The 27,512-nt window shown below is 44.2% G+C and overlaps 1 protein-coding gene across 5 annotated transcripts in view; it reads left to right on the plus strand.

Annotated features, from left to right (window-relative positions):
* Positions 1-27,512, plus strand: part of LOC130367907 (G protein-coupled receptor kinase 5-like) — a 94,168-nt gene that overhangs the window by 43,525 nt on the left and 23,131 nt on the right. For all 5 annotated transcript variants that reach the window (XM_056570899.1, XM_056570898.1, XM_056570896.1 and 2 more), the window contains exons 3-9: positions 9,477-9,589; positions 10,411-10,488; positions 16,848-16,948; positions 20,465-20,557; positions 21,993-22,056; positions 25,798-25,938; positions 27,099-27,289. In XM_056570899.1, coding sequence (XP_056426874.1) covers positions 9,477-9,589; positions 10,411-10,488; positions 16,848-16,948; positions 20,465-20,557; positions 21,993-22,056; positions 25,798-25,938; positions 27,099-27,289 — 781 coding nt within the window. The remainder of the gene's footprint in view (positions 1-9,476; positions 9,590-10,410; positions 10,489-16,847; positions 16,949-20,464; positions 20,558-21,992; positions 22,057-25,797; positions 25,939-27,098; positions 27,290-27,512) is intronic.

The raw sequence follows: 27,512 nt of genomic DNA on the forward strand, positions 1-27,512 counted from the left end.
TCCAGCATGAGTCTGAAATGCTTGCTGCCAGGACTGGTAGGGAGACCCCTAGTGGTCATTTCTTCAAAGTGGAAAATGAAATAGAAAGAAGCATATTTTTTAATAACATGCAATTGTAAAGTTATTCTGCATACATTAATCTATAATATATCAAAAGTTTTTTTGATGAGAGGTACCCTTTAAATAAAAAATCTTAATCCTTCCAGTACTTACCAGCTGAGGAAATTCTTTTTTTTAATTTATTTTCTGTCTGACCACAGTGCTCTCTGCTGACAATTCTGTCCATATCAGGAACTGTCCAAAGCAGGAGAAAATCCCCATAGTAAACCTCTCCTGCTCTGGATAGTTCCTAAAATGGACAGAGATGTCAGCAGAGAGCACTGTAGTCAAGAAATCCAAAAAGAAAAGAATTTCCTCTGTAGTATACAGCAGCTGATAAGTACTGGAAGGATTAAGAAGGATTATTTTTTTAAATGAGTTTAACTTTCTGGAGCCAGTTGATAAAAAAATAATAATAAAGTTTTCCACCAGAGTACCCCTTTTAAGGTGAGGATTATGGGTTCCTAAGGAGGTCATAAGGTCTCCTGTCCCCATTCTCTTCAGCTTCGGGTCAGCCAGATCAACCCTCTAGGCCAGTGTTTCCCAACCAGGGTGCCTTGAGCTGTTCATAACTACAACTCCCAGCATGCCCGGACAGCCTTTTGTAGTTGACAACAGCTGAAGGCACCCTGGTTGAGAATCACTGTTCTTAGTCTGTGGAGACCCTTCTGTCCTCTTTTGCCTCATAAGAGACTCTCCTCATCCTTGTTCCTGGGAATCTGTAGCCTAAATGGTTTTGATTATCTTCTGAGCTCTATTTTGACCTTCCCTTGTTGTGCTTGGTGCTGGCATTGAGCCCAGGCTCTATACATAGACAACTATTTCTTTTTTTTTTTCTTCTTAACTATGGTTCATGAACTAATTCTTTAGGATACTATTTCTATACTTTTTCTAACTTTTAACTTTGTTACTTGTATTGTTCGATTGAAGATCCCCTTCCTAAATTCTTTCATTTAAATTTTTATTTTTTGAGTGGGAAGGGGGTGCCGGTGAGAGTTCTGGCAATCACTGTAAGCTGCCCGAACGTAGTCAGCCAAATTAAATGATCACATTGATTTAAAGTGATGACTTGACCAATTTTCTCAGGCGACCCTCTGTTTTCTGAGATGTTCAGCTTAAAGGGGTACTCCCTGCCCCAGCGAACATTTTGTTTTGAACGCTTTGAGCAGGTGGGGGTCATCACTGCCAAGCCCCTCGTGCCATCAGTCCATTCTAGAAGAACACCGGGTGCTGCACAGAGATTGTGGGGTCCCAGCGAAGGGACCCCGCTATCAGACATCTTATCCTTTGGATAGGGGAATATTCAAAAATATAGGTAAGGTACCATAACACGTTTACTAGTTTCTCAGGATAAAAGAACACCTCAAATTTAAACAGTGCCAAATCACTCTCACCAAAAACATATGATAATTAGAAATGCATCCCACTAAAAGTAGGTTCTCCTGTATTCAAAAATGCTCAACATGAATCATGAATCTGTATCGAGGAAAACCATATGTACAACTATACCCTGTGCGCATCACCCAACGCGTTTCTGTTACGGCCGGGTTATTTTAAAACAGCCGAACGTCTTCAGGGGTATAACGTATAGCGTAGGGATGATATAGAAAGCACACTCCAAGAGCATATAAAAATATAACCAATTTAAAGGGGGTACTCCGCTGCTCAGCATTTGGAACAAACTGTTCTGAACGCTGGAGCCGGCGCCGGGAGCTCGTGACGCCATAGCCTCGCACCCTCATGACATCACACCCCGCCCCCTCAATGCAAGTCTATGGGAGGGGCGTGACAGCTGTCACGCCCCTCCCATAGACTTGCATTGAGGTGGCTGGGCTATGACGTCATGAGCTCCCTGCGCCGGCTTCAGCGTTTGGAACAGTTTGTTCCAAATGCTGACCAGTGGAGTACCCCTTTAATGGCAGCCTTAGGTCAGAGAAGGAGTAAATCGCATAGTACACCCAGTTAATGGTGCAGGCAATAATAGCCAATGCTGGAGTGAATACATTTAGATAATTGACGTAAACCTCCATTCCAAATAGCAGGATCGCAACACAAGAGCCAATCTAGGGCGCCCGGCGATGCCTAAAAATAAACGCAGACATGGCACATATTTAATGGAGAGAAGACTCTTACCCCTCTTGCAGGAATGAGCGAGGACCAATATACTCACTGTGGGGATCCACTGATCAAGATCTGGCTGCCTAGTAAGCAAACAGGGGTACAAACTATATAAGTAAAAGCCCAATGTCTGAAAGCAACAACCGCCCCGTTACAGTGTATTTCATAATAACAGAAAATACTCACTTAGGCTGCTGTAAAAAGATGATAACATACAGAAATCCTGCAGTGGCTGGAAACCCGTCTGTTCACTGGAGACGCACGCCACATGTGCGCACCGGCGTCTCTTATGGGATCAGTCATGTGACCGCGCCCCACGTGACGCAGGTGAGGGACGCATCTTCAGGACGGAGCTCCCATTAGTACATATCATGATGTGAAGCGCCGGTTCGCATAAGGACCAACAACTGACTTCTAGGTTAGCAAACAGGAGCATAAGGGGGTTGAATAATGCCCGGATTATTTTAATGCCATTAACAGATATTTAAAGCAAAAACCAAGCCGAGCCTAATTTATAATACTAGGGGATGTAATTATTCACTGTACAGGTTTATGAAAAAGTAGTTCTGATTATTTACAATGCAGGTCAATGGTTAGAATTCCATGCATCATTGTGCATGCAAAAAGTCCAAAAATTATAAATTGATAAAGAAAATGGTAAAATATAAAAATAGTTAGGAAAGAAATGATGAAATATCAGGCGGCCAATAGATGTTGTGTATATATAACCCCAGAACAGGAGAGGGAAAGAAATTATATTGTACCTCCCACTTACTCAAAATCTGGAGTGTGTCCTCATATTAGTAGATTTGGCATTGCAGACGTATTTGATAACAGGTTAGAGAGAGTATAATTTCGATCAAAATACAGTAGGTACAAAGGGCATTCCAAAAAAAGGGGTTTGGGGCAGAGCATTCCAAACTAACAGGGGCAGGGAAGGGTACAAAATGGACCTAAGAACCTATAAAAGACCCTAGGAGTCCTTAGCAAAATAACCCTATGCCTAAACGGCATGGACGCCCTAGTAAGGGTGGTACCGTGGAGCTGCAACCTCCTATTGGTCCCTATGATGCCCTAACTAGAGGGTGGAACTAGAAGAGCGGTCAGCTACAATCGTCCCTATCTACCTATATAAAACCACCCAATAATGGGGGGGGGGATTAGGATATGCTCTGTCCCAATGTCAATAAACAGTGATAACATTGGGTAGATACGTGAATGGCTGTGTTACAGGAATGGGGCAAACCACAGTTGCTCATTCAGGCCTGAGGGGGACATGGTGCGTAATTTAAATATCCGACGACTCTCATGTTGGAGTAACAATTTGTTTAGATTTCCTCCTCGTGGAGAGGGGTGTACTTGCTCCAACCCCAAAAAAGGAAAGTACTCCAGAGTCCCCTTGATGAAAAGAATTGATATGAGCAGCGATCGGGGTGTCCCTCTTGTGCCCGATGTCGCCTAAATATTCCAAAATCCTGCATCTAAACTCACGTAGAGTTTTCTCCACATAAGCCAGACCGCATCCATACGATTTATGAAACGCCTAATCTCTTATCTATTACCTCCTAATCTCGTGTCCTCTCATCCATATAAATTTTGGGTTTTCCCGACATTTCCACAGGCCTTACAATGACCACAGCAATAGCATCCCGAAGAGGAGAGAGTATGTAACCATGTTCTATTCTCTTGGGCCGCTAGATGGCAGTGTTAATTCATCCCGCAGACTCCTCCCCCTTCGGAAGGTGATCGCCGGTTTGTCTCCTACAACATCAGTTAGATCTTGATCCAGTTTTAACACATTCCAATGAGAATTGATGATATCCCTCACTAGATTTGCGTTGGCATCAAAAGTCCCAATGATCCTGGTTGGTTGAGATGCAGGGTCTTTAAATTTTGGTGCCAAGAGTTGTGATTGATCCTGTTCTAGAGCATGTCGGTAAACTGTACGTAATGTGTAGTCGGGATATCCTGGCTCCAGAAATCTGGAGTGAAGATCACCGTCTTGTAGGATGAATTCTCCCCTGTCTGATCAATTCCTCCTGAGACGGAGATAATTCCCCCTCTGTATCCCCCTTCAGCGGGACCGGGTGGCAGCTCTCCCATCTCAGGAGTCCGTTAGTGGCCGTCGACTTTCTAAACACTGTTGTTTTTAAACCGCCCACATCGTCTTTACTGATATACACATCAAGAAACGCCAAGCCCTTTTTATCAATTTCATAGGTAAAAGAAAGGCCTAGATTACTAGTGTTAATGGGGTACTCCGCTGCTCAGCCTTTGGATCAAACTGTTCTGAACGCTGGAGCCGATGCCTGGAGCTTGTGACATCATAGCCCCCTCGTGACATCATGCCCCACCACCTCAATGAAAGTCTATGGGAGGGGGCGTGACAGCCGTCACACCCCCTCCCATAGACTTGCATTGAGGGGGCGGGGCGTGATGTCATGATGGGGCTATGAGGTAACGAGCTCCCAGCGCCGGCTCCAGCATTTGCAACAGTTTGTTCCAAACGCTGAGCAGCGGAGTACCCGTTTAAGAGCCCTCAGGTACTTCTCAAATTCAGTTTTTGTACCGACCCACAAGATATCATCAATATAACGCGACAATATGGCCGCACTATCCGACAAATGTTCACGTTCGTCAGAGAAGGCGGTAGTAGCCTCCCATAAGCCCAGGGTAAGGTTTGCGTACGATGGGGCGCAGGGACTCCCCATCGCAGTACCCCATAGCTGGTGGAAGTACCGCCCATCAAAAAGAAAATAGTTGTGGGTCAAAATGTAACCTCAGAGGTCATCAACAGCAAGTCCCTCCAGTTTAGTTAACTGATCAACTGTATCCCGAGTGTAGGAAGGCAATGAAAAGACAAAATTTCTCCGAATTATATCAACCTAAATTCTGCCCGAGACCCCCCCGTAAATGTACGTCGGTACTTAACTCACCAGGACGTACATTTACGTCCTGTGCATAACCGCGGGCATCGGAGCGATGCCCGTGTCATGCGAGGCTGATCCCGGCTGCTGATCGCAGCCAGGGACCCGCCGGCAATGGCCGATGCCCGCGATCTCGCGGGCGTCCACCATTAACCCCTCAGGTGCCGGGATCAATACAGATCCCGGCATCTGCGGCAGTGCGCGATTTGAATGAATGATCGGATCGCCCGCAGCGCTGCTGCGGGGATCCGATCATTCAGAATGCCGCACGGAGGTCCCCTCACCTTCCTCCTTCCGGCTCCCGGCGTCTCCTGTTCTGGTCTGAGATCGAGCAGACCAGAGCAGAAGATCGCCGATAACACTGATCTGTTCTATGTCCTATACATAGAACAGATCAGTATTAGCAATCATGGTATTGCTATGAATAGTCCCCTATGGGGACTATGCAAGTGTAAAATAAAATGTAAAAGTAACAGTAAAAAAAAGTGAAAAATCCCCTCCCCCAATAAAAAAGTAAAACGTCCGTTTTTTCCTATTTTACCCCCAAAAAGCGTAAAAAAGAAATTTTATAGACATATTTGGTATCACCGCGTGCGTAAATGTCCGAACTATTAAAATAAAATGTTAATGATCCCGTACGGTGAACGGAAATAAAAAAGTCCAAAATTGCTACTTTTGAAATACATTTTATTAAAAAAAATTTATAAAAAATTTATTAAAAGTTTTTTATATGCAAATGTGGTATCAAAAAAAAGTACAGATCATGGCGCAAAAAATGAGCCCCCATACTGCCGCTTATACGGAAAAATAAAAAAGTTAGAGGTCATCAAAATAAAGGGATTATAAACGTACTAATTTGGTTAAAAAGTTAGATTTTTTTTTAAGCACAACAATAATATAAAAGTATGTAATAATGGGTATCATTTTAATCGTATTGACCCTCAGAATAAAGAACACACGTCATTTTTACCATAAATTGTACGGCGTGAAAACGAAACCTTCCAAAATTAGCAAAATTGCGTTTTTCTTTTTAATTTCCCCACAAAAATAGTGTTTTTTGGTTGCGCCATACATTTTATGATATAATGAGTGATGTCATTACAAAGGACAACTGGTCACACAAAAAACAAGCCCTCATACTAGTCTGTGGATGAAAATATAAGAGTTATGATTTTTAGAAGGCGAGGAGGAAAAAATGAAAACGTAAAAATTTAATTGTCTGAGTCCTTAAGGCCAAAATGGGCTGAGTCCTTAAGGGGTTAAAATGGTGTCAGCAGAGGTCAGCAGGGAGCACTGTGGTCATGTCAGCAGAGAGCTCTGTGTTCCAAAAAGAAAAGAATTTCCTCTGTGGCATTCAGCAGCTAATAAGTACTGGAAGGATTAAGATTTTTTTAATAGAAGTAATTTACAAATCTGTTTAACTTTCTGGCACCAGTTGATTTAAAAATAAAAAAAATAAAAAAAGGTTTCCACCGGAGTACCCCTTTAATGGTATTAAAAAATAATCTTTGCATTATCTGTATTCAACCCCCTTATGCTCCTGTTTTCTAACCTAGAAGTCAGTTGTTGGTTCTTATGCGAACCGCTGCCGGCGCTTTACGTCATATGTACTAATGGGAGCTCCGTAGCTCCATCATGGAGCCGCGCCCCTCCCCTGCGTCACATGGGGCGCAGTCACATGACTGATCCTGTAAGCACCGTGCGGTGTTAAGAGACGCCGGTGCGCACATGTTGCTCGCGTCTCCAGTGAACAGACGGGTTTCCACCCTCTGCAGGATTTCTGTATGTCATCATCTTTTTACAGCAGCCTAAGTGAGTATTTTCTGTTATTATGAAATACACTGTAACGGGGCTGTTGTTGCTTTTAGTCATTGGGCTTTTTCTTATATAGTTTGTACCCCTGTTTGCTTACTAGGCAGCCAGATCTTGATCAGTGGATCCCCACAGTGAGTATATTGGCCCTCGCTCATTCCTGCAAGAGGGGTAAGCGTCTTCTCTCCATTAAATACGTGCCAAGTCTGCGTTTATTTTCTAGGCATCGCCGGGCGCCCCAGATTGGCTCTTGTGTTGCGATCCTGCTATTTGGAATGGAGGTTTACGTTAATTATCTATATGTATTGGCTATTATTGCCTGAACCATTAGCTGGATGTACTATGTGATTTACTCCTTCTCTGACCTAAGGCTGCCATTAAATTGGTTATATTTTGTATTTGCTCTTGGAGTGTGCTTTCTATATTATCCCTACGCTAGTTATACCCCTGAAGACGTTCGGTCGTTTTAAAATAACCCGGCCGTAACAGAAATGCATCTGGTGCATCTACCAACGCGTTTCTGTTACGGTTGGGTTATTTTAAAACTGCTGAATCTGTATCAAGGAAAACCATATGTACAACTATCCCCTGTGCGCAACATACAGGGGATAGTTGTACATATAGTTTTCCTTGATACAGATTCATGTTGAGCATTTTTGAATACAGGAGAACCTACTTTTAGTGGGATGCATTTCTAATTCTGATATGTTTTTTGGTGATAGTGATTTGCCACTGTTTAAATTGAGGTGTAATTTTATCCTGAGAAACTAGTAAGAGTTAAGTTTTATGGCACCTTACCTATTTTTTTTTATATTGCTCATGATCCATAAGGTATTAGCTATTGGTTTACATGTAGCCATACCCTTTCACGTGTTTGTTTCTATTTCCTTTGGATAGGGGATAAGATGTCTAGGGGCAGAGTACCCCTTTAAGGTTGGAGGTTGGGTGCATTGCAGTTTTCAAGCCAAACCCAGGTGTAGATTATGTTGAATTAGAATCAACTTCTACTAATAGAGGTTAAAAAAAAAAAAGAAGTAGCATCTGTTCGGTATACTAACTAGGGATGTCCCAATATCATTTTTTTTTAAGACCGAGTACGAGTACCGATACTTTAATTCTAGTACTTGCCGATACCAAGTACGAGTACTTATATTTAGACAGCAGCAGGGTCCCCCCTTTAAACAGCAGCAGCCCCCCATTTAGACAGCAGCAGGGCCCGCCCCGTTTAGACAGCAGCAGGGCCCGCCCCGTTTAGACAGCAGCAGGGCCCGCCCCGTTTAGACAGCAGCAGGGCCCGCCCCGTTTAGACAGCAGCAGGGCCCGCCCCGTTTAGACAGCAGCAGGGCCCCCCCCCCGTTTAGACAGCAGCAGGGCCCCCCCCCCGTTTAGACAGCAGCAGGGCCCCCCCCCCCGTTTAGACAGCAGCAGGGCCCCCCCCCCGTTTAGACAGCAGCAGGGCCCCCCCCCCGTTTAGACAGCAGCAGGGCCCCCCCCGTTTAGACAGCAGCAGGGCCCCCCCCCCCGTTTAGACAGCAGCAGGGCCCCCCCCCCCGTTTAGACAGCAGCAGGGCCCCCCCTTTAGACAGCAGCAGGACCCCCCCCCTTTAGACAGCAGCAGCCCCCCCCTTTAGACATTAGTAGCAGCCCCCTCCTTGCAGGCAGCTCACCTCCTCTGTCGGGTGCTGGTGCTGCCGCTCCACTGTCCCGTTCTCCCGTCCTCCGGTCCGCATCGTGTCGTCCTATGGAGGAGCATGTGACATATACGTCACTCTGCTTCCTGCGTAGCATTACGCTGGGCGCAGGGGAGGAGACGGAGTGACGTGTGTGTCACATGCTCCTCCATAGGAGGACATGATACGGACCGGAGGACGGGAGAACGGGGCAACAGAGCGGCACCAGGTATCGGGGACATTAAACGAGTCCCCGATACCATGCAAATGGCTAGTATCTGCCCTGATACCGATACCAGTATCGGTATCGGGACATCCCTAATACTAACTAATTCACTGCACGGCATAAAAACTGCACTGTGTAAGAGCAGCCTTAGGCCATGTTCACACAGCAGAAAATGTGCAGAATGTCCATCCAGAAAACAAATTGAAATGTTCGGTCGTAGTGGCGGCTGCCGGGGGTGGGGCATTATTGGATTATCAGCAAGGTAATTGCCGATAATGTCCAAAATCGAGAATATCGGGCGATAATATTGGCCAAACGAATCGGTCGATCCCTAGTCTGGAGGGCCACAGTTTCAGACCACTGGTTTAGACAAAGATTGTGCCAATTCTATCATGTGCCAGGACAAGGCTGATCACTAGCTGGAAGCACAGGTTCAGCACAGGTTGGGAAACACATTTTATAAAATATAGATTCTATAGAACTCTACATAGGTTTGTTTTTGCATTAGTCCTTTTCTTCTTTTCTCAGAATCTACAGAATACATTCCCACTAACAGCAGCTCGACATATTCCTGAATGCTAGCACTCGTATTTTCTGACTATTTTTTTCTAATATTCCTTACAGACAGGGAGTACACCAGCATTTGTGAAAAACAGCCAATAGGACGCCTACTTTTTCGCCAATTCTGTGAAACAAGGGAACATCTTCTCAAAATAATCCTCCTCCTCGATGCAGTGGTAAGAAGGAGCGATTCCTGATGCGGTTGTGTATTGATAAATTGTTTGGCATGATTAGTTGGATCGGGCTGGGGGATGGGAAAACCGAGCACTCCCATATCCCAGCCCGGACCCGCCCCCCTCCTCATTCATTTGAATGAACTGACCAAAGTCAGATAGTGACTCCAGTTGGCTGATTTTTGCCCTGTGTCTGGTTTTCTGGCAGGACTGAAAACCATGGTATGTTGCAGTTTTCAGTCCGGCCAGAAAACAGGATAAGGGGCAAAAATCATCCCACCGGAGTAGCTATCTGACTCCGGTCGGCTCATACAAATGAATGAGAAGGGGGCTGGGTCCGGCTGGGATACGGGAGCGCCCAGTTTTCCCATCCCCCAGCCCGATCCGGTCCCCATATGGACAAAACGTAGTGTGAATGCAGCCTAAATCAAATCCACATGACCTAAAAAAACACTGTGGATCAGACCTGACGTGTTTCGGTCTCATGAACTTAATCGTAGACTATGATTTAGGTCGTATGACCGAAACACGTCAGGCCTGATGTGCAGGGTTTCATGTTGTGTAGATTTGACCAAATTTTTTGATAGATTTTTACCTGGAATCATTCTGCAGAACTAGCCTTTATTTCAGTCAGATTTTTGGTTAGCAAAACCTACTTGCATTTTTTTTCCCTATAAGGTAATTCTGTAACTTTTCCCATAGTTGACAGCTGAACTAAAGTTATTGTTTAGCCTTCATCCTAGCCTAGATAGACTTCTGGTAGCCAGTGCTGTTTAGCAATCTTGCAGGTCCCCTCAATCTCTCAATCTTTTCCCCCCAAATAGTCAAATTATGAATTGTGCCCAGATGAGAAGAGGAAAGAGACAGGAGAGGAGATCATCAATAGGTTCTTTACCTCAAAGGTAAGTCAACTTATACCTAGGCTACCTATCTAGATCAGTGTTTCCCAACCAGGGTGCCTCCAGCTGTTTCAAAACCACAGCTTCCAGCATGCACTGACAGCCTTTGGCTTTCCTGCCATACTGGGAGTTGTAGTTTTGCACCAGCTGAAGGTGCACCAGCTAAAAAAAAAAATTCAACAAATTAACACACACTGTTTTTTATTAAAATGTTACCATGATAATACATAAAATAATAATTTACAATGAAAAAAAAATAAGCCAGATGTATCACAAAAATGATATGGATAACCAAACGAAAAGACATGTTTGTTTTTTCCTGTGGGCAGGGGATCAGTGTCTGATTCTGGAGCAGGTTCTGACTGCTGTGACCCACTATGACCTCGAGTGACACTACCGAAGCCCCCATCTGAATGGAGCGCAGTGTGATTCCTGACGGCCCCTCTATTCATTTTCTAGGGGAGAGCTGGTGTCATGTACAGTGCTCGACTAACTACAACATTCCCTTAGTCAATGAATGATGCGGCAGAAGAGCATTGCTCAAGCACTTCCTTCAATCAGACATTTTATTCCCTATCCAGGCCTTCCAGTATTTATCAGCTGCTGTATAGTCATGTAGTCTTTCCAGTCAAACATGATGCTCCTTGCTGCCACCTCTGTTAATGTTAGGAACTGCTGTTTAGGGACCATAGATGCCTGACTGATCCCATTGACTATGCGTCATAGTGCCCAGCATTTTACTGGATTTGAAGAGCGTATTAAGCGACACTCGCTTGTCAGACATTTTCAACAAGATCTGCGACTGAGGCACCTAATGTTACATGATGCAGATGTGAATAGAGCCTAATGGTGAAAAATCCACTTTAGCAACCCAGCCTCTTGATGCAACTGATGCCACAAATGAGGACAACATTCATCACTTGTGTAGCATCCGGAGTCCCTTGTTTCTAAACATTGAATGGGGAAACACGGTAAGATGCGTTCCCCAGTCCGGCGAGTCCATCCATCCAGTGTCCTCCACTGCATTTTATACAGCGCTGGAGGGAAAAGATAGCGGACATATGTAAAGGAGACAGAATAAAATAACAAAAAATTTTACTTTATTTTTTATTCACTATTCTTGACATTTAAAACCGGGCAACACTTATAGTCACAATAGTCTCTGTGTCACTAGTCGATGTATAGGCAGGATGGACACTGTTATACAGAACAGGCAAATGTTACATGTTAGGGCCCTAATCCAGAACAGGGTTAGTAGCAGCTATTCCTTTTTATTATGTACGTCAATTTGGCTGTCTGGGCATGCTGGGAGTTGTAGTTTTGCAACATCTGGAGGCACCCTGGTTGGGAAATAAGCAATAAGCTGATGACATTTGGAAGGTGGTACAAGCTCTGAGCGTCTTTATTTTCTAGCTGAACTCCCTTTCCTGACTGTGGCCTACTTTCCCTTTGACATATGGAGGGTGCGGGATTGACGATTCTTCATCTGTTTATATTTTGGGTCACTTCAGTCTTAGATCTGAATGGCTGCCTGGGATAAGTGGGTGTCTGGAAACATATATTTTTTTCCATACTTTTTCAATTGCCAATTTATGCTCAATTTTTAAGAATAAAGCTGTAATTTCTTAAATTTCTGTACTTTCTTTATAGAAATATTCAGTTAAATACACACACGTATTATATATATATATATTAGCTGAGTACCCGGCGTTGCCCGGTTTTTCCTTCCTAATCCTTGTTGGGGAGGTAGATAAACAAAGGAGGAAGCTTTTGACTTCATATCCCGTCCTTATATATTGTTGTCATATCCCTACCTCTTTTCCCGTCATCATATCCTGACCTCCTTTCCCGTCCTCCTTTCCCGTCCTCCTTTCCCGTCCTCCTTTCCCGTCCTCCTTTCCCGTCCTCCTTTCCCGTCCTCCTTTCCCGTCCTCCTTTCCCGTCCTCCTTTCCCGTCCTCCTTTCCCGTCCTCCTTTCCCGTCCTCCTTTCCCGTCCTCCTTTCCCGTCCTCCTTTCCCGTCCTCCTATCCCGTCCTCCTATCCCGTCCTCCTATCCCGTCCTCCTATCCCGTCCTCCTATCCCGTCCTCCTATCCCGTCCTCCTATCCCGTCCTCCTATCCCGTCCTCCTATCCCGTCCTCCTATCCCGTCCTCCTATCCCGTCCTCCTATCCCGTCCTCCTATCCCGTCCTCCTATCCCGTCCTCCTATCCCGTCCTCCTATCCCGTCCTCCTATCCCGTCCTCCTATCCCGTCCTCCTATCCCGTCCTCCTATCCCGTCCTCCTATCCCGTCCTCCTATCCCGTCCTCCTATCCCGTCCTCCTATCCCGTCCTCCTATCCCGTCCTCCTATCCCGTCCTCCTATCCCGTCCTCCTATCCCGTCCTCCTATCCCGTCCTCCTATCCCGTCCTCATATCCCGACCCGTAATATGTGTACCAGGTATTGAAATATCTCCAGTCGTACAGAAGTTATGTGGGAACATACATTTCCCATTGATTTGCATGAGACTTTAAACAAAAACCGCGACCCTCACAAATGGGGGTAGTTAAGGGTTAAATTAACTATCCTATATTTTAAGTGGACATAAGTAACATGTGACCAAGTATTATTGAAATATCTCCAGCTGTTTGGAAGTTATGCGGTAACATATATTTCCCATAGACTTGTATAGGACTTTAAACATAAACCCCGCCCCTGGCAAATGGGGGTGAGTAAGGGTTAAATTACCTATCCTATGTTTGTTGTTGACATATAAGTAACGTGTGGCCAAGTTTCGTGTTAATATCTTTAGCGGTTTGGACGTGATGCTGGAACATACACACACACATACATACATACATACACACACGTTGAGTTTTATATATATATATAGATAATAAAATGCTTGATAAAGACCCCATTGAGTGGGTCGAAACGTAGCACCATATGGGTGAATAAAGGAAATGTTTCTCTTCTTGAAACTGCTGGAGTGCCGCTGTTTTGCTTCCCATTGGAATTTTGAGATATATATATAAGTGTGTGTGTATATGTATTTTTTTTTTCTGGGATTTTCAAGGGAATGTGGATTTTATGTCTTGATCAGATGGAGATTCTGAAACCTATTCATTTTCTTTTTTTGATTTTATAATTATTATTATTTTTATTAAAATGTTTTGCACATTATTATGGGGGCTGCCATTTGACCTGATCTCTTGTAACAGCATTAAGTCATATGCTTTATGGCAGTGCTCATCAACCATAGACATGAGCTGTCCCATTTAGATGAATTGGAGACATTACTGGACATTCTGTGACCTTTTCATGGTCATTCTACAGAGAGCGAGATTGGGGCTGATCTCTGCTGTGAATGGTGGTGGAACTAGTGTTATCTCTATACTGGTGTCACCCGTTCACTGTACTCTTGAGAAGAAAGGCATTACTGGGAAATTACCTGGACGTCTCAGCATGATATCTTTATTAATCCATATATGTTAAAACAAAATGTAACATGATTGAGATAACAGCACATAACCAAAGTAGAATTAGTATAACATGGTAACCATATCTTATAGACAATGGGTCAGTGTGTTCTAATCCCTAACATATGCAAATATCATCTGTTGCGGGTAGCAGGATGCTACAAAACAGTCTCACGCACTGGGATATAATAGCAAGTAGTGCCTGCAGAACTGCTCTATACCAAACACCATAATGCACATGTCCCTTATAGCAGTGTTTCCCAAACAGGGTGCCTCCAGGTGTTGAAAAACTAATACTCCCAGCATGCCCGGACAGCACTGTCGACATGTCAACAATGCACAACATAGTACCAGTGTCAGCATTAGAAAAGCTGCTACCATCCTGTGCCAGTTCATTCCCCCCCTTTATCACACCCTGTACCATATCATTCCCCTGTGCCATTATATTCCCCCTTCTCTGATGCTCCCTGTGCCATTATATTTCAGCCCCTCCCCCTGTGCCATTATATTTCAGCCCCGCCCCCCTGTGCCATTATATTTCAACCCCTCCCCCCTGTGCCGTTAGATTACCCCCTCCCCTCCTTTGCCACATCATTCACGAATTCACATAACCCCCTCCCCCTGCTTTTACCTGTTCTCCGTCCCCATGTGCGCTCCGGCAGGCACAGGGGGTTGGCGGTTATGTTGCTGGACCGCATCCTCAGTCCGGACGGAGGTGTGCGTGATGAGTGACGTCATCGCACGCGCCTACACGGAGATGCCCACGTTCTGCGCGGCTGGCTGAAGCACACAGCTGCAGTCTATAGGAGTTTAGTGAGGGGACGAGAACGATTGCCCCATTATATGTGAATTCCTCAGGCATTTAACCCTCCTTGTCCGAAGTAGCACTAAATGCCTGAAGAATTCACCTGCCCGGCGCCCAGAACTATATGTCCCGGGTGTCGGGCGATACGATTTCCACATCCCTGACTGACAGATCTTACAGTAATGAATCAACGTGCCGTATTAAATATGAAAACCATAAATCAAGCTCATCAGTCATTCATTTATAATTCAGTCATGTTTTATCATTTAAAATCATACATGATCTCTTTCAGCTCCCTACACGCTTCTGAAAATCATTCTAACCTTCAAAATAAAATAAAAATAATGTTGTTTTAAAATATCACAAATTTGTTCTCTACGTATCCCTGCATGGCCACCACCTCACTCCTGCATATTTAATTTTGTGATATTCAACAAATCTAATAAACGCGACCTTAGGGGAAATGGCCAAAGGAGCTAAAAAGGCAATTTCCACATGAAGGTGTAAAAAAACAAAAAAACTGCCAGGAAAGAACGCAAGAAACTTCAGTGCTAGCTTTTATGGCATATTTTGTGGCCAAAAAACACACAAGAAAAGAATCCTAGGGGAAACTTATTCCCAAGGGATTTTTGAGGAAGACCTTTTATTTTGGTCGCATTTACACTTTGGCATGCCCATGAGTCCCTTTCCTCCTTAAAGGGGTGCTCCGCCCCTAGATATCGTATCCCCTATCCAAAGAATAGGGGATAAGATGTCCGATCACTGGGGATCCCCGGGATCTCTGCTGCGGCACCCCAGACATCTGGTGCAACGTTGCTCCGTGCCGGATGACTGCGATGCGGGGCGGAGGCTCTTGACATCATGGTCACGTCCAACTCGTGACGTTACAGCCACGCCCACTCAATGCAAGTCTGTGGGGGGGGGGGGGGGGGGTTGACGACCATCATGCCCCCTCCCATAGACTTGCATTGAGGGGGCATGGCCATGACGTCATGAGCCTCCGGCACTGCACCAGACACTCTAAACCAGTGGTCTTCAAACTGTGGCCCTCCAGATGTTACAAAACTACAATTCCCAGCATTCCAGGACAGCCGTTGGCTGTCCGGGCATGCTGGGAGTTGTAGTTTTCAACATCTGGAGGGCCACAGTTTGAAGACCACTGCTCTAAACGAATGCCGGGTGCAGCAGGGAGATCGCGGGAGTCCCCAGCTGAGGCCGGTCCCCCCCCGATCAGACATATTATCCCCTGTCCTTTTGGATAGGATATAAGATGTCTATGGGCGGAGTACCATATACATAGACTAACTCCTATGTGCACTTCCAATTCCACATCCTCCATTATCCATAGAGACCTCCAATGTTTATGTCTGGGGTGTCCAGTAGTACCTCTAAAATTGTTTAAGGTTTAAAGGGGTTTTCCAGGAAAAAACTTTTTATACATATATATAAACTGGCTCCAGAAAGTTAAACAGATATGTAAATGACTTCTATTAAAAAATCTTAATCCTTTCAGTACTTATGAGCTTCTGAAGTTAAGGTTGTTCTTTTCTGTCTAAATTCTCTCTGATGACACCTGTCTCGGGTAACACCCAGTTTAGAAGAGGTTTGCTATGGGGATTTGCTTCTAAACTGGGAGTTTCCCAAGACAGGTGTCATCAGAGAGGATTTAGACAGAAAAGAACAACCTTAACTTCAGAAGCTCATAAGTACTGAAAGGATTAAGATTTTTTTAATAGAAGTCATTTATAAATCGGTTTAACTTTCTGGAGCCAGTTGATATATATAAAAAAGTTTTTTTTCCTGGACAACCCCTTTTTTCATAGTTTTCCCCTGTATTCATAGTCACGTTTTACGGTACAAATTGTAAGTGTATATATGGGCTGCATGGTTGATGACCCGCCATGTTTGGGTTCATCTCTCAGAGATCATTACCCCGTCTGAAGAGCAGTAATTTTTTTTGCTCAGATGATACCTCAAGCGGAGCTCCCTGACACAAAGCCGCTTTCTTCAGGCTATAGAATGGGATGTTTATATGGATCGGGTCACTAACTCCTTTAATATCCTCTTCCGTTCTTCCCTCGTCTATGACGTCCAGTCTCCCGATTATGTGCCAGAAATCCCGGATTCGCAAATGGAAGAATGTATATTGAACTTTGAAAAGAACCCCTGCAAGGATATCTTCAGCAGTTGTATCAGGTGAGTGCGGAAAGCGACAACTCACAACATTCTCCCTAGAACGCCACTTAAAATGTGAAATATCTTCTTAAAGAGAACCGACCGGCCAGATAATAGTGCCCGATCAGGGGGCATGGTCCTAGTGAGCTACCATTAAAGGGGTATTCCAGGCAAAACCTTTTTATTATATATATATCAACTGGCTCCGGAAAGTTAAACCGATTTGTAAGTTACTTCTATTAAAAAATCTTAATCCTTCCAATAGTTATTAGCTTCTGAAGTTTTCTGTCTAACTGCTCAATGATGATGTCACGTCCCGGGAGCTGTGCATGATGGGAGAATATCCCCATAGGAACTGCACTGCTCCCGGGACATGACATCATCAGAGAGCAGTTAGACAGAAAACAACAACTCAACTTCAGACGCTAATAACCATTGGAAGGATTAAGATTTTTTTAATAGAAGTGATTTACAAATCTGTTTAACTTTCCGGAGCCAGTTGATATATAAAAAAAAAAAATTTTGGCCTGGAATACCCCTTTAAGGGTCTATTCACACCGGAGAATTTCCGCAAGTGTAATTCCGCCTCAAATTAGAGCCCATAAGCTTCTTTGGGATTCTGCACACTTCACACTTATGAATCCCATAGAACAGTGGTCTTCAACCTGCCGTGTGAATAGACCCTAACTTGCCATGTTTTAGAGAAAGTATAGCTTTAAAGGGGTATTCCAGGAACAAACTTTTTTATATATATCAACTGGCTCCAGAAAGTTAAACAGATTTGTAAATTACTTCTATTAAAAAATCTTAATCCTTTCAGTACTTATGAGCTTCTGAAGTTAAGGTTGTTCTTTTCTGTCTAAGTAATCTTTGTTGACACCTGTTTCGGGAAACGCCCTGTTTAGAAGAGGTTTGCTATGGGGATTTGCTTCTAAACTGGGCGTCTCCCGAGACAGATTTTTTAATAGGATTTTTTAATAGAAGTAATTTACAAATCTGAATTCGAGTAGAAAACAGACATAGCGCACATCTACAATCTTGTATAATGATCTGATTGCTTCTCAGCATAATATCAAAAACTAACAGGTTGTCAGTATACATTTTTGATCAAAAAGTACAAGCCCACTCGCCACGTCAAGGCCACCTATTTAGAGTGGGTCCCTAACGTCCCTAGCATAAAATGGCGCAGCACCGGGCGGCAACCACCACCGCCGCGACACCAGTGCCCACAGGGGGGAACGACCCACTGGCAGAGCGGCCCCAATGCCACTCAAACCAGTCTATGGGCCGCACCCGCCCGCAGACACGGCGCCACGGCAGCAACGGACGCCGCCCCGCACCACACCAGTGTGAACAAGGTGTAATGGCTCACTTACCATGCTCTCTCAGTCAGACTGGGAGGCTGCTAGGAGTGAAATGGCCCTAGTGTGGCTAATTACCACCTATATAGGTTTGGGCTGAGGGGGTGGGGAAGAGTGCAGCACATGTTCAAACAAAAAAAGGGGGAAGATAGAAATCACAATATGAATTCGAGTAGAATACAGACATGGCGCACATCTACAATCTTGTATAATGATCTGATTGCTTCTCAGCATAATATCAAAAACTAACAACTTTTGAACATGTGCTGCACTCTTCCCCACCCCCTCAGCCCAAACCTATATAGGTGGTAATTAGCTACATAAGGGCCATTTCACTCCTAGCAGCCTCCCAGTCTGACTGGGAGAGCAAGGTAAGTGAGCTATTACATCCCTGTTCACACTGGTGTGGTGCTGGGCGGTGTCTGTTGCTGCCGTGGCCGCTGTGTCTGCGGGCGGGTGTGGCCTATAGACTGGTTTGAGAGGCATTGGGGCCGCTCTGCCAGTGGGTCGCTCCCCCCCCGTGGGCACCTGTGTCGCGGCGGTGGTGGTCGCCGCCCGGTGCTACGCCATTTTATGCTAGGGACGTTAGGGACCCACTCTGAATAGGTGGCCTTGACATGGCGAGTGGGCTTGTATACTAACAACCTGTTAGTCTTTGATATTGTGCTGAGAAGCAATCAGATCATTATACAAGATTGTAGATGTGCACCATGTCTGTATTCTGCTCGAATTCATAATTTACAAATCTGTTTAACTTTCTGGAGCCAGTTGATATATATAAAAAAAAGTTTTTTCCTGGATAATCCCTTTAACTCTGGGTCATGACTAGTGGTATGTGCTGGGCTTGGGGGGATCAAGTACCCACTGGCTATATTCTCCCGACTCTGCTGATTTAGCAAGTCTCCCTTATACATTAATAGAGGGAATCTTGTCAACTGTATTCTGCCTGGCAAGACGACCAGCCCAGCACCCACTTCTCTGCCATTCATGCCATGTAAATGGGGCCACATCTGCCACTGGAGAAGTCAGGGCTCCTCCATACACATTAGATGGTCAGTTGTTCTCACTTGGAAGCATTGGGCATCATTTACTAAGAGTGGAATGTAGTTTTCACAACCACGCCCCCCTGTGCCGGTGACCACTCCCCTTTTTGGGTTTTCTGAGTAAAATGGAGTTAGTCTGTTTTTTTTAGGTCGCAAATTCTGGCAACACAGAACCTGAGAAATAACAGTCGAGATCACATTAGTATTGAGCCCCATTATGTGTATAGGCGGTTTAAAGGGGTACTCTGCTGGAAAAATATTTTTTTTTTAAATCAACTGGTGCCAGAAAATTAAACAGATTTGTAAATTATATCTATACATTTTTTTTATCCTTCCAGTACTTATTAGCTGCTGAAGTTGAGTTGTTGTTTTCTGTCTGACAACGGTGCTCTCTGCTGACACCTCTGTCTGTCTCAGGGACTGTCCAGAGTAGGAGCAAATCCCCATAGCAAACCTCTCCTGCTCTGGACAGTTCCTGAGACACAGAGGTGTCAAGAGAGCACTGTTGTCAGACAGAAAAGAACAACTCAACTTCAGCAGCTGATAAGTACTGGGAGGATTAAGATTTTTTAAATAAAATTAATTTACAAATCTGTTTAACTTTCTGGAGCCAGTTGATATTATCTGCTGCTGGGGACCCCGGTGATCGCTGCTGCAGCACCCCGCTATCATTACTGCGCAGAGCGAGATCGCTCTGCACGTAATGATGGGCAATACAGGGGCCGGAGCATCGTTACGTCACGGCTCCGCCCCTTGTGACATCACGGCCCGCCCCTTTCAATAAAAGTCTATGGGAGGGGGCGTGGCGGTCGTCACACCCCCTGCCATAGACTTGCATTAAGGGGACGGGCCGTGATGTCACAAGGGGCGGAGCCATGTCACGCTGCTCCAGCCCCTGTATCGCTCGTCATTATGCACAGAGCGAACTCTCTCTGCACAGTAATGATAGCGGGGTGCCGCAGCGGGGATCCCGGGGCTCCCCAGCAGGGGGACCGCGGCGATCTAACATCTTATCCCCTATCCTTTGGATAGGGGATAAGATGCCAGGGGCGGAGTACCCCTTTAAGACTCGGGTTGCCCCCATGTTTTGTTACAAAGTACTTGTAGATGAGTTTGTGTCTCTTCTTCCCCAGCCTGCTCCATGAGTTCCTGCGGGGGTCTCCTTTCAGAGAGTACCAGGAGAGTATGTACTTTGATCGCTTCCTACAGTGGAAAAGCCTTGAAAGGTAAGAAGGGAAAAGATATTCCAGGTAGAGATCGTGGGTGTGATGCGCTGCAGTTGTGCAATGTGTGTTCTGTTATTTCACCGGATATGATCAGGCCCGGAGGACTACAGGGTTATTTTACTGTAACCTCATCAGAAGCCCTTCTATCTCTGTGATATGGAGGAAACACTGTGGTCACCCATGGCTTTATCTTTACCTGAGTATAACATAGCAGTTCTGCAAGTCAATGAGCCAGACTGGCTGCGTTTTGACCCTGTAGATCCTCTTTAGGTATATTCACGTGCGGCAGATTTATTGTTAAAAAAAAAAAGTATATATATATATTTTTTTTTTTACATTATTTTATTAAAAAATTGGGAATAGGGCATGTATTTGAACTAGGATTTTATTAGGGCGATGAGATGTTCACATTTATTACATTATTTTTCTATTTTTTCACAATATTTTTTTAGTCCTTTTATAGGGGACTATTACATGGAATCGTTAGATTGCAAACACTTAAAGGGGTATTCCTGTACAAAACATATTTTTTTCATAACAGCTTGCTCCAGAAAGTTAAACAGATTTGTAATTGACTTCTATTAAAAAAAAAATCTTAATCCTTCCAGTACTTATCAGCTGCTGAAGTTGAATTATTTTCTGTCTGACCACAGTGCTCTCTGCTGACACCTGTCTGTCTCAGGTACTGTCCAGAGCAGGAGAGGTTTGCTATGGGGATTTGCTCCTACTCTGGACAATTCCTGAGACAGACAGAGGTGTCAGCAGGGAGCACTGGGGTCAGACAGAAAAAAACAACTCAATGTCAGCAGCTGGTAAGTACTGGAAGGATTAATATTTTTTTTATAGAAGTAATTTACAAATCTGTTTAACTTTCTGGAGCCCGTTGATATGAAATTTTTTTTTTTTTATCACTGGAGTACCTCTTTAACAATGCTGTGCCATAGGCATAGCATTGATCAGTGTTATTGACTCTCCATTAATGTGGCCTGCTGAGGCTACTTGGAGCAACGGCCGGCAGACTGAAGAGGATAAGTGACTTCCGGCTGTCAGAAACCCTGTGATTAGTGCCAATCAACCCCTCCCACCACCAACAACAGGAATTTTACCCTTTACCCTCTATATCTTGGGATCAAGTTAATCGTGGGATCTGAAGGGTTAATGTCTGGCATCGGCTCAATTGAGCTTGCTTCAAAGACAGTTAACACGATATGACGTCCTATACGCCATTTCGCATTACATCATAGGCGGGACCTCCAGCAATAGCAATTCATGGTTTGTCCTCCGGAGGAGCCATCAATATCTTAGGGCCTTGAAAACCGCTTTAATCTGGGGATGGTAAGAGACGTTTTGTAGCCAGAAATGCTGTCATAGTTTGACTGTCATAACTTTTCACCCAGTGATAACCATTTATTTATTTTTTTTACCTGTTTTCCAGACTAACCGTTACAAAGGATACTTTCAGGCAGTACCGGGTGCTAGGAAAAGGCGGTTTCGGGGAGGTAATTGACCACTTACCTTCTATTACTGCACTGTCTGCCCTGTATTGTTTAGTCCTTCCTATATAGCAGCGTTTCTCAACCAGCGTGCCTCCCGCTGTTGCATGCCTTTTTCCGTATACGGGGCAATATGAGGGCTCATTTTTTGCTCTGTGATCTGTAGTTTTATTGGTACCACTTTTGCTTATAGTTTACTCTTTATTAATTTACAAATTTTTGGGGGAATAAAATGTGACAAAAAAAGCAGTAATTTAATTTACAAAAACAGATGATTTACATTTTTATTTTGGAAGGGGATTTTTAATTTTTTTTAAACTTTTTGTTTTACATATTTTAACTTATTTTGTTAACACTTTAATAGTCCCCATAGGGGACTCTTTATAGCAATCATTTGATTGCTTATACTGATCATTGCTATGCATAGGGCATAGTACTGATCAGTATTATCGGCGATCTTCTGCTCTGGTCTGCGGGAAGGCAGATCAGTGCAGAAGACCCTGGGAGACGGACAGAGACAGGTGAGGGGACCTCCGTTCTCAATCATGGATGATCGGATCCCCGCGGCAGCGCAGCGGCCGATCCGATCATCCATTTTACCGACCGCAGTGTCACAGATGCCGTGATCTGTATCAATCATGGCATCTGAGGGGTTAATGGCGGGCATCCGTGCTGATCACGGATGTTCGCCATTACCGGCGGGTTCCTGGCTGCTCATAGCAGCCGGGGCCTGCCGTGCATGACGCGAGCACCGGACCGGTCATGACGGAGCGTAAATGTACGTCATGGTGCGTTAAGTACCAACGCACCATGACGTACATTTATGTCAATTGTCGTTAAGGGGTTAACGCATGTGTAAAGTTTCCGAAAGCGCAGTAAATTAGTAAATAGGTCGGAACAGCAAAAAGCACAACAAAACCTACACTCCACTCTTTGAGTAAATCAGTCTGTCCCACAGTGCTTCATATAGTACTCTGTATACAGTGTCGGTCATGCGCTGCTCTGTATAGCGATGTCGGTTTTTTTCCTGCGGCCTTTGTCATGCACTACTGTATATAGCAGTGGTCTCCAACCTGCGGACCTCCAGATGTTGCAAAACTACAACTCCCAGCATGCCCGGACAGCCGTAGGCTGTCCGGGCATGCTGGGAGTTGTAGTTTTGCAACATCTGGAGGTCCGCAGGTTGAGGACCACTGGTATATAGTATCCACCTCTACACCATTTTATTTATTTTTATTCTCCATATAGGACTTTTTTTTCTGTCTCTGCCTCACGATAGTTCATATCGCACTTTCTACACTGTCTCTCTACTGTATGTTGTTTCTATATTCTTAGCCCTATAGCACTTTGGTACTTTCTATGCTTTTGTTCGTGTTGTTTCCTTTAGTACTTGTCTCTGTCTTGGGGTGCGTTCACACGGAGTAATTCAAGAGGAATTTACTCGAGTAATTCCTCTTGAATTCTCCGCTACAAATTAATGCACATCTCCTCTGCCCATTGACTTTAATGTTATTTCTGCTGGTCTGTTCACACTGCGGAAATTCTGCTAGCAGAATTCCGACGCTAAATTCCTTTCCGCTTAAAGAAAGAACATGTTCATTCTTCAAGCGGAATCTGCGAGCAGAAATGAATTGAAGTTAATGGTAAAAAAAAAATTCCGCCCGACATCGTTTTCGCGCGGAATTCGCGGGCAATCTGCACGCAATTTGCGCGGAAATGGCTGAAAAAACCTTCATTCTTTCTCCCCCATGTCCGCGCACAATTCCTCGTGCAATTTTCGTCCGTAAATTTTTCAGCGTGAATTACTCTTCATTTACTCCGTGTGAACGCACCCTTAAACAGCACCATATAGGTTATATATACTATATACTATACTATATATACTATACTGTCTTTGCCCCATACCAATCCATATGATAGTTTGTATACTGTCTTTCTAATACTTCTCCATGTAATTCTTTGTATGCTGTGCCTACATAGTTTTTATTTCTGTCACAGTCCTTATAGTTTATATTCTACTATCTCTGTTCCAATACTTCCTTTCTTTCATATAGTATATTCTATACTGTCTCTGCGCTGTATGTATTCCCAATGCTTCCTCTTTTATATGGTACATTCTATACTGTCTCTGCTCCATATATACTCCCAATAATTCCTTTTTCCTTCTTCCATACATTACGTTCTGTACTGTCTTTGCTCCGTGTATACTCCCAATACTACTTCTCTTCCATATAGTACATTCTATATCATCTCTGCTCCGTATATACTACTTCTCAGGGCCGGCTCTGCCTATAGGCAAAATTGGCAGCCGCCTAGAGCCCCTCTTGATGGGGGGGGGGGGGCACCATCTGCCTGACGCAAGAAAGTTAGACAACCAGCATCCAAACCACTCGCTCAGCCAATAGTAAGCTAATTATATGAGGAAGGGGCTTGTTAAAGTGTGTCACCTCAGTAGTAAGATGGGGCATGTCAAAGACCGTGGCAATGGGTGGAGTCAAGAAGGCGAAAAAATTAACTTTTGCCTAGGGTGGCAAAAATCCTTTCACCAGCCCGGCTTCTTCTCTTTCATATAGTACATTCTATATGGTCTCTGCTCCCTATATACTTTCACTATTTTCTTTCTTCCACACAGTACATACTATACTGTCTCTGCTCTGTATATACTCTTAATATTTCCTCTGTTCCATATAGTACGTACTATATTGTCTCTGCTCCATATATACCCCCAATACTTCCTCTCTTCCACATAGTACATTCTATATTGTCTGTGCTCCATATATTCTCTCAATGCTTTTTCTCTTACATATAGTACATTCTATATCATCTCTGCTCTGTATATATACTCCCAATACTTCTACTCTTTCCTATAGTACATTCTATATAATCTCTGCTCCGTATATACTCCCAATACTTCTACTCTTTCCTATAGTACATTCTATAGCATCTCTGCTCTGTATATATACTTCTACTCTTTCCTTTAGTACATTCTATATCATCTCTCCTCTGTATATATATTTCTTCTTTCCTATAGTACTTTCTATATCATCTCCGCTCCGTATATACTCCCGATACTTCTACTCTTTCCTATTGTACATTCTATATCCTCTCTGCTCTGTATATATACTTCTACTCTTTCCTATAGTACGTTCTATATAATCTCCGCTCCGTATATACTCCCGATACTTCTACTGTTTCCTATAGTACATTCTTTACTGTCTCTGCTCCAGATATACCCCCAATAATTCCGCTCTTCATTGTACATTCTATAATGTCTCTGCCCTGTGTATACTCCCAATACTTCCTTTCTTCCATACTATATTGTCTTTGCCCTTTATTTACTCCCAATACATTTTCTCTTCCATATAGCTCGTACTATACTGTTTTTACTCCATATATACTTCCTTTATTCCATATACTACATTCTATACTGTCTTTGCTGTGTATAGTACTCCCAATACTTCCTCTATACCATATACTGTAGGACATTATATACTGTCTATCCGCTCTTTTAATACTTCATCTCTTCCAAATAGAACATTCCTTTCGATCTGTTCCATATAGTACTACCTCGCTGTGTGTACTTGTCTCTCTAGCTCATGGCCCTCCCCCCCTTTTTTTTATTTATTTGATCTATTTTTTTTTATTTATATATTTTATCTTTATTTTTTAAATCTTTTCTGGTTTCCTCTGGTTGAAATGTATTCCTCCACCATTATGTAACATGGATCACCTCCCCTCGGTCCCTAGGTGTGCGCTTGCCAAGTCCGTGCCACAGGGAAGATGTATGCATGTAAAAAGCTGGAAAAGAAGAGGATCAAGAAAAGGAAAGGGGAATCCATGGCTTTAAATGAGAAGCAGATCCTGGAAAAAGTGAACAGCCGCTTTGTGGTACTGACCCATTGATTTATATTCATGTATAGGAGAACATGGGTTCGCTGCTTACCTAGAATCTCTTGGTTTTAACGTTAGGGCTGTACATTCTCCTTGGTCTGACTGGAAGTTTTTCTGGGAAATCTTTAGGTCTTTACCCCTTAGAGTAGTGTATCCCAACCAGGGTGCCTCCAGCTGTTGCAGAACTACAACTATCAGCATGCCCGGACATTTGTCCGGGCATGCTGGGTGTTGTAGTTTTGCAACAGCTGAAGTCTCACTTGGTTGGCAAACACTACCTTAGAGTATCATAAAAAAATGAAAAAAAAATTTAATTTATAATATAAATAAAAAAAATTTAAAGAATACAATAAAACATTTAATAAATTATATGTACAGTGGTCCCTCAACATACGATGGTAATCCGTTCCAAATGGACCATCGTTTGTTGAAACCATCGTATGTTGAGGGATCCGTGCAATGTAAAGTATAGGACAGTGGTCTACAACCTGCGGACCTCCAGATGTTGCAAAACTACAACACCCAGCATGCCCGGACAACCAACGGCTGTCCGGGGATGCTGGGAGTTGTAGTTTTGCAACATCCGGAGGTCCGCAGGTTGAAGACCACTGGTATTGGAGGTTATACTCACCTGTCCCCGCCGCCCCGGACAGTCACTGCTCGTCAGACGCTGCCGGGATGTCTCCCTCCATCGCTGTCGCCGCGTCCCCGGGGTGTCCCCGATGCTCCGGCAAGGCCTCTACTTCCCCGGCATCCTCGCTCTCCGTCGCCGCCATCACATCACTACGCACGGCGCTCCTATTGGATGACTGGACGGCGTGCGCAGCGACGTGATGACGACGATGGAGAGCACCGACGATGCAGGGGATCCCGAAGAGGACGCGCCGGAGCCCGAGGACAGGTAAGTGATCATCAGCGGACCACACGGGGCACCGTAAACGGCTATCCGGCGGCAGCTGAAGCAGTCTGCGCTGCCGGATAGCCGTTTATGCGATGGCCCCGACATAAAAAAGCATCGTATGTTGAAATGATCGTATGTCGGGGGCCATCGAAGGTCGGGGGGTCACTGTATGTGTGTGTGTGTGTGTGTGTGTATATATATATATATATATATATATATATATAATATATCCTGACCTGTTGCTTTCTTTGGACAGGTGAACCTGGCGTATTCGTATGAAACTAAAGATGCTTTATGCCTGGTGCTCACCATCATGAATGGCGGAGACCTCAAGTTCCACATCTACAATATGGGCAATCCCGGCTTCGAGGAGGAGCGCGTGGTCTTCTATGCTGCTGAGATCTGTTGTGGACTAGAGCACCTGCACCAGGAGGGCATAGTGTACAGGTGAGAGCGGGAAGGTAGTCATTATTATACGGTCAGCGTGTGTTAACCCTTTAATGTGACTAGAGTTTTGGTCCTGAACAGAATTGAGCACAATTGACAGAACTGAAGCTCAAGCACCGACGGTTGATTCGTTCTCTAGGAAAAAGAAGTTCTGCTTTCCAAGTACTCGAATTCTTTGGAATGGTCATGGCAGAATTTTTATTTTTTTTTCAGTGAATTGGAG

The sequence above is a fragment of the Hyla sarda genome, chromosome 4, assembly GCF_029499605.1.
Source record: "Hyla sarda isolate aHylSar1 chromosome 4, aHylSar1.hap1, whole genome shotgun sequence".
Classification (NCBI taxonomy): Eukaryota; Metazoa; Chordata; class Amphibia; order Anura; family Hylidae; genus Hyla; species Hyla sarda.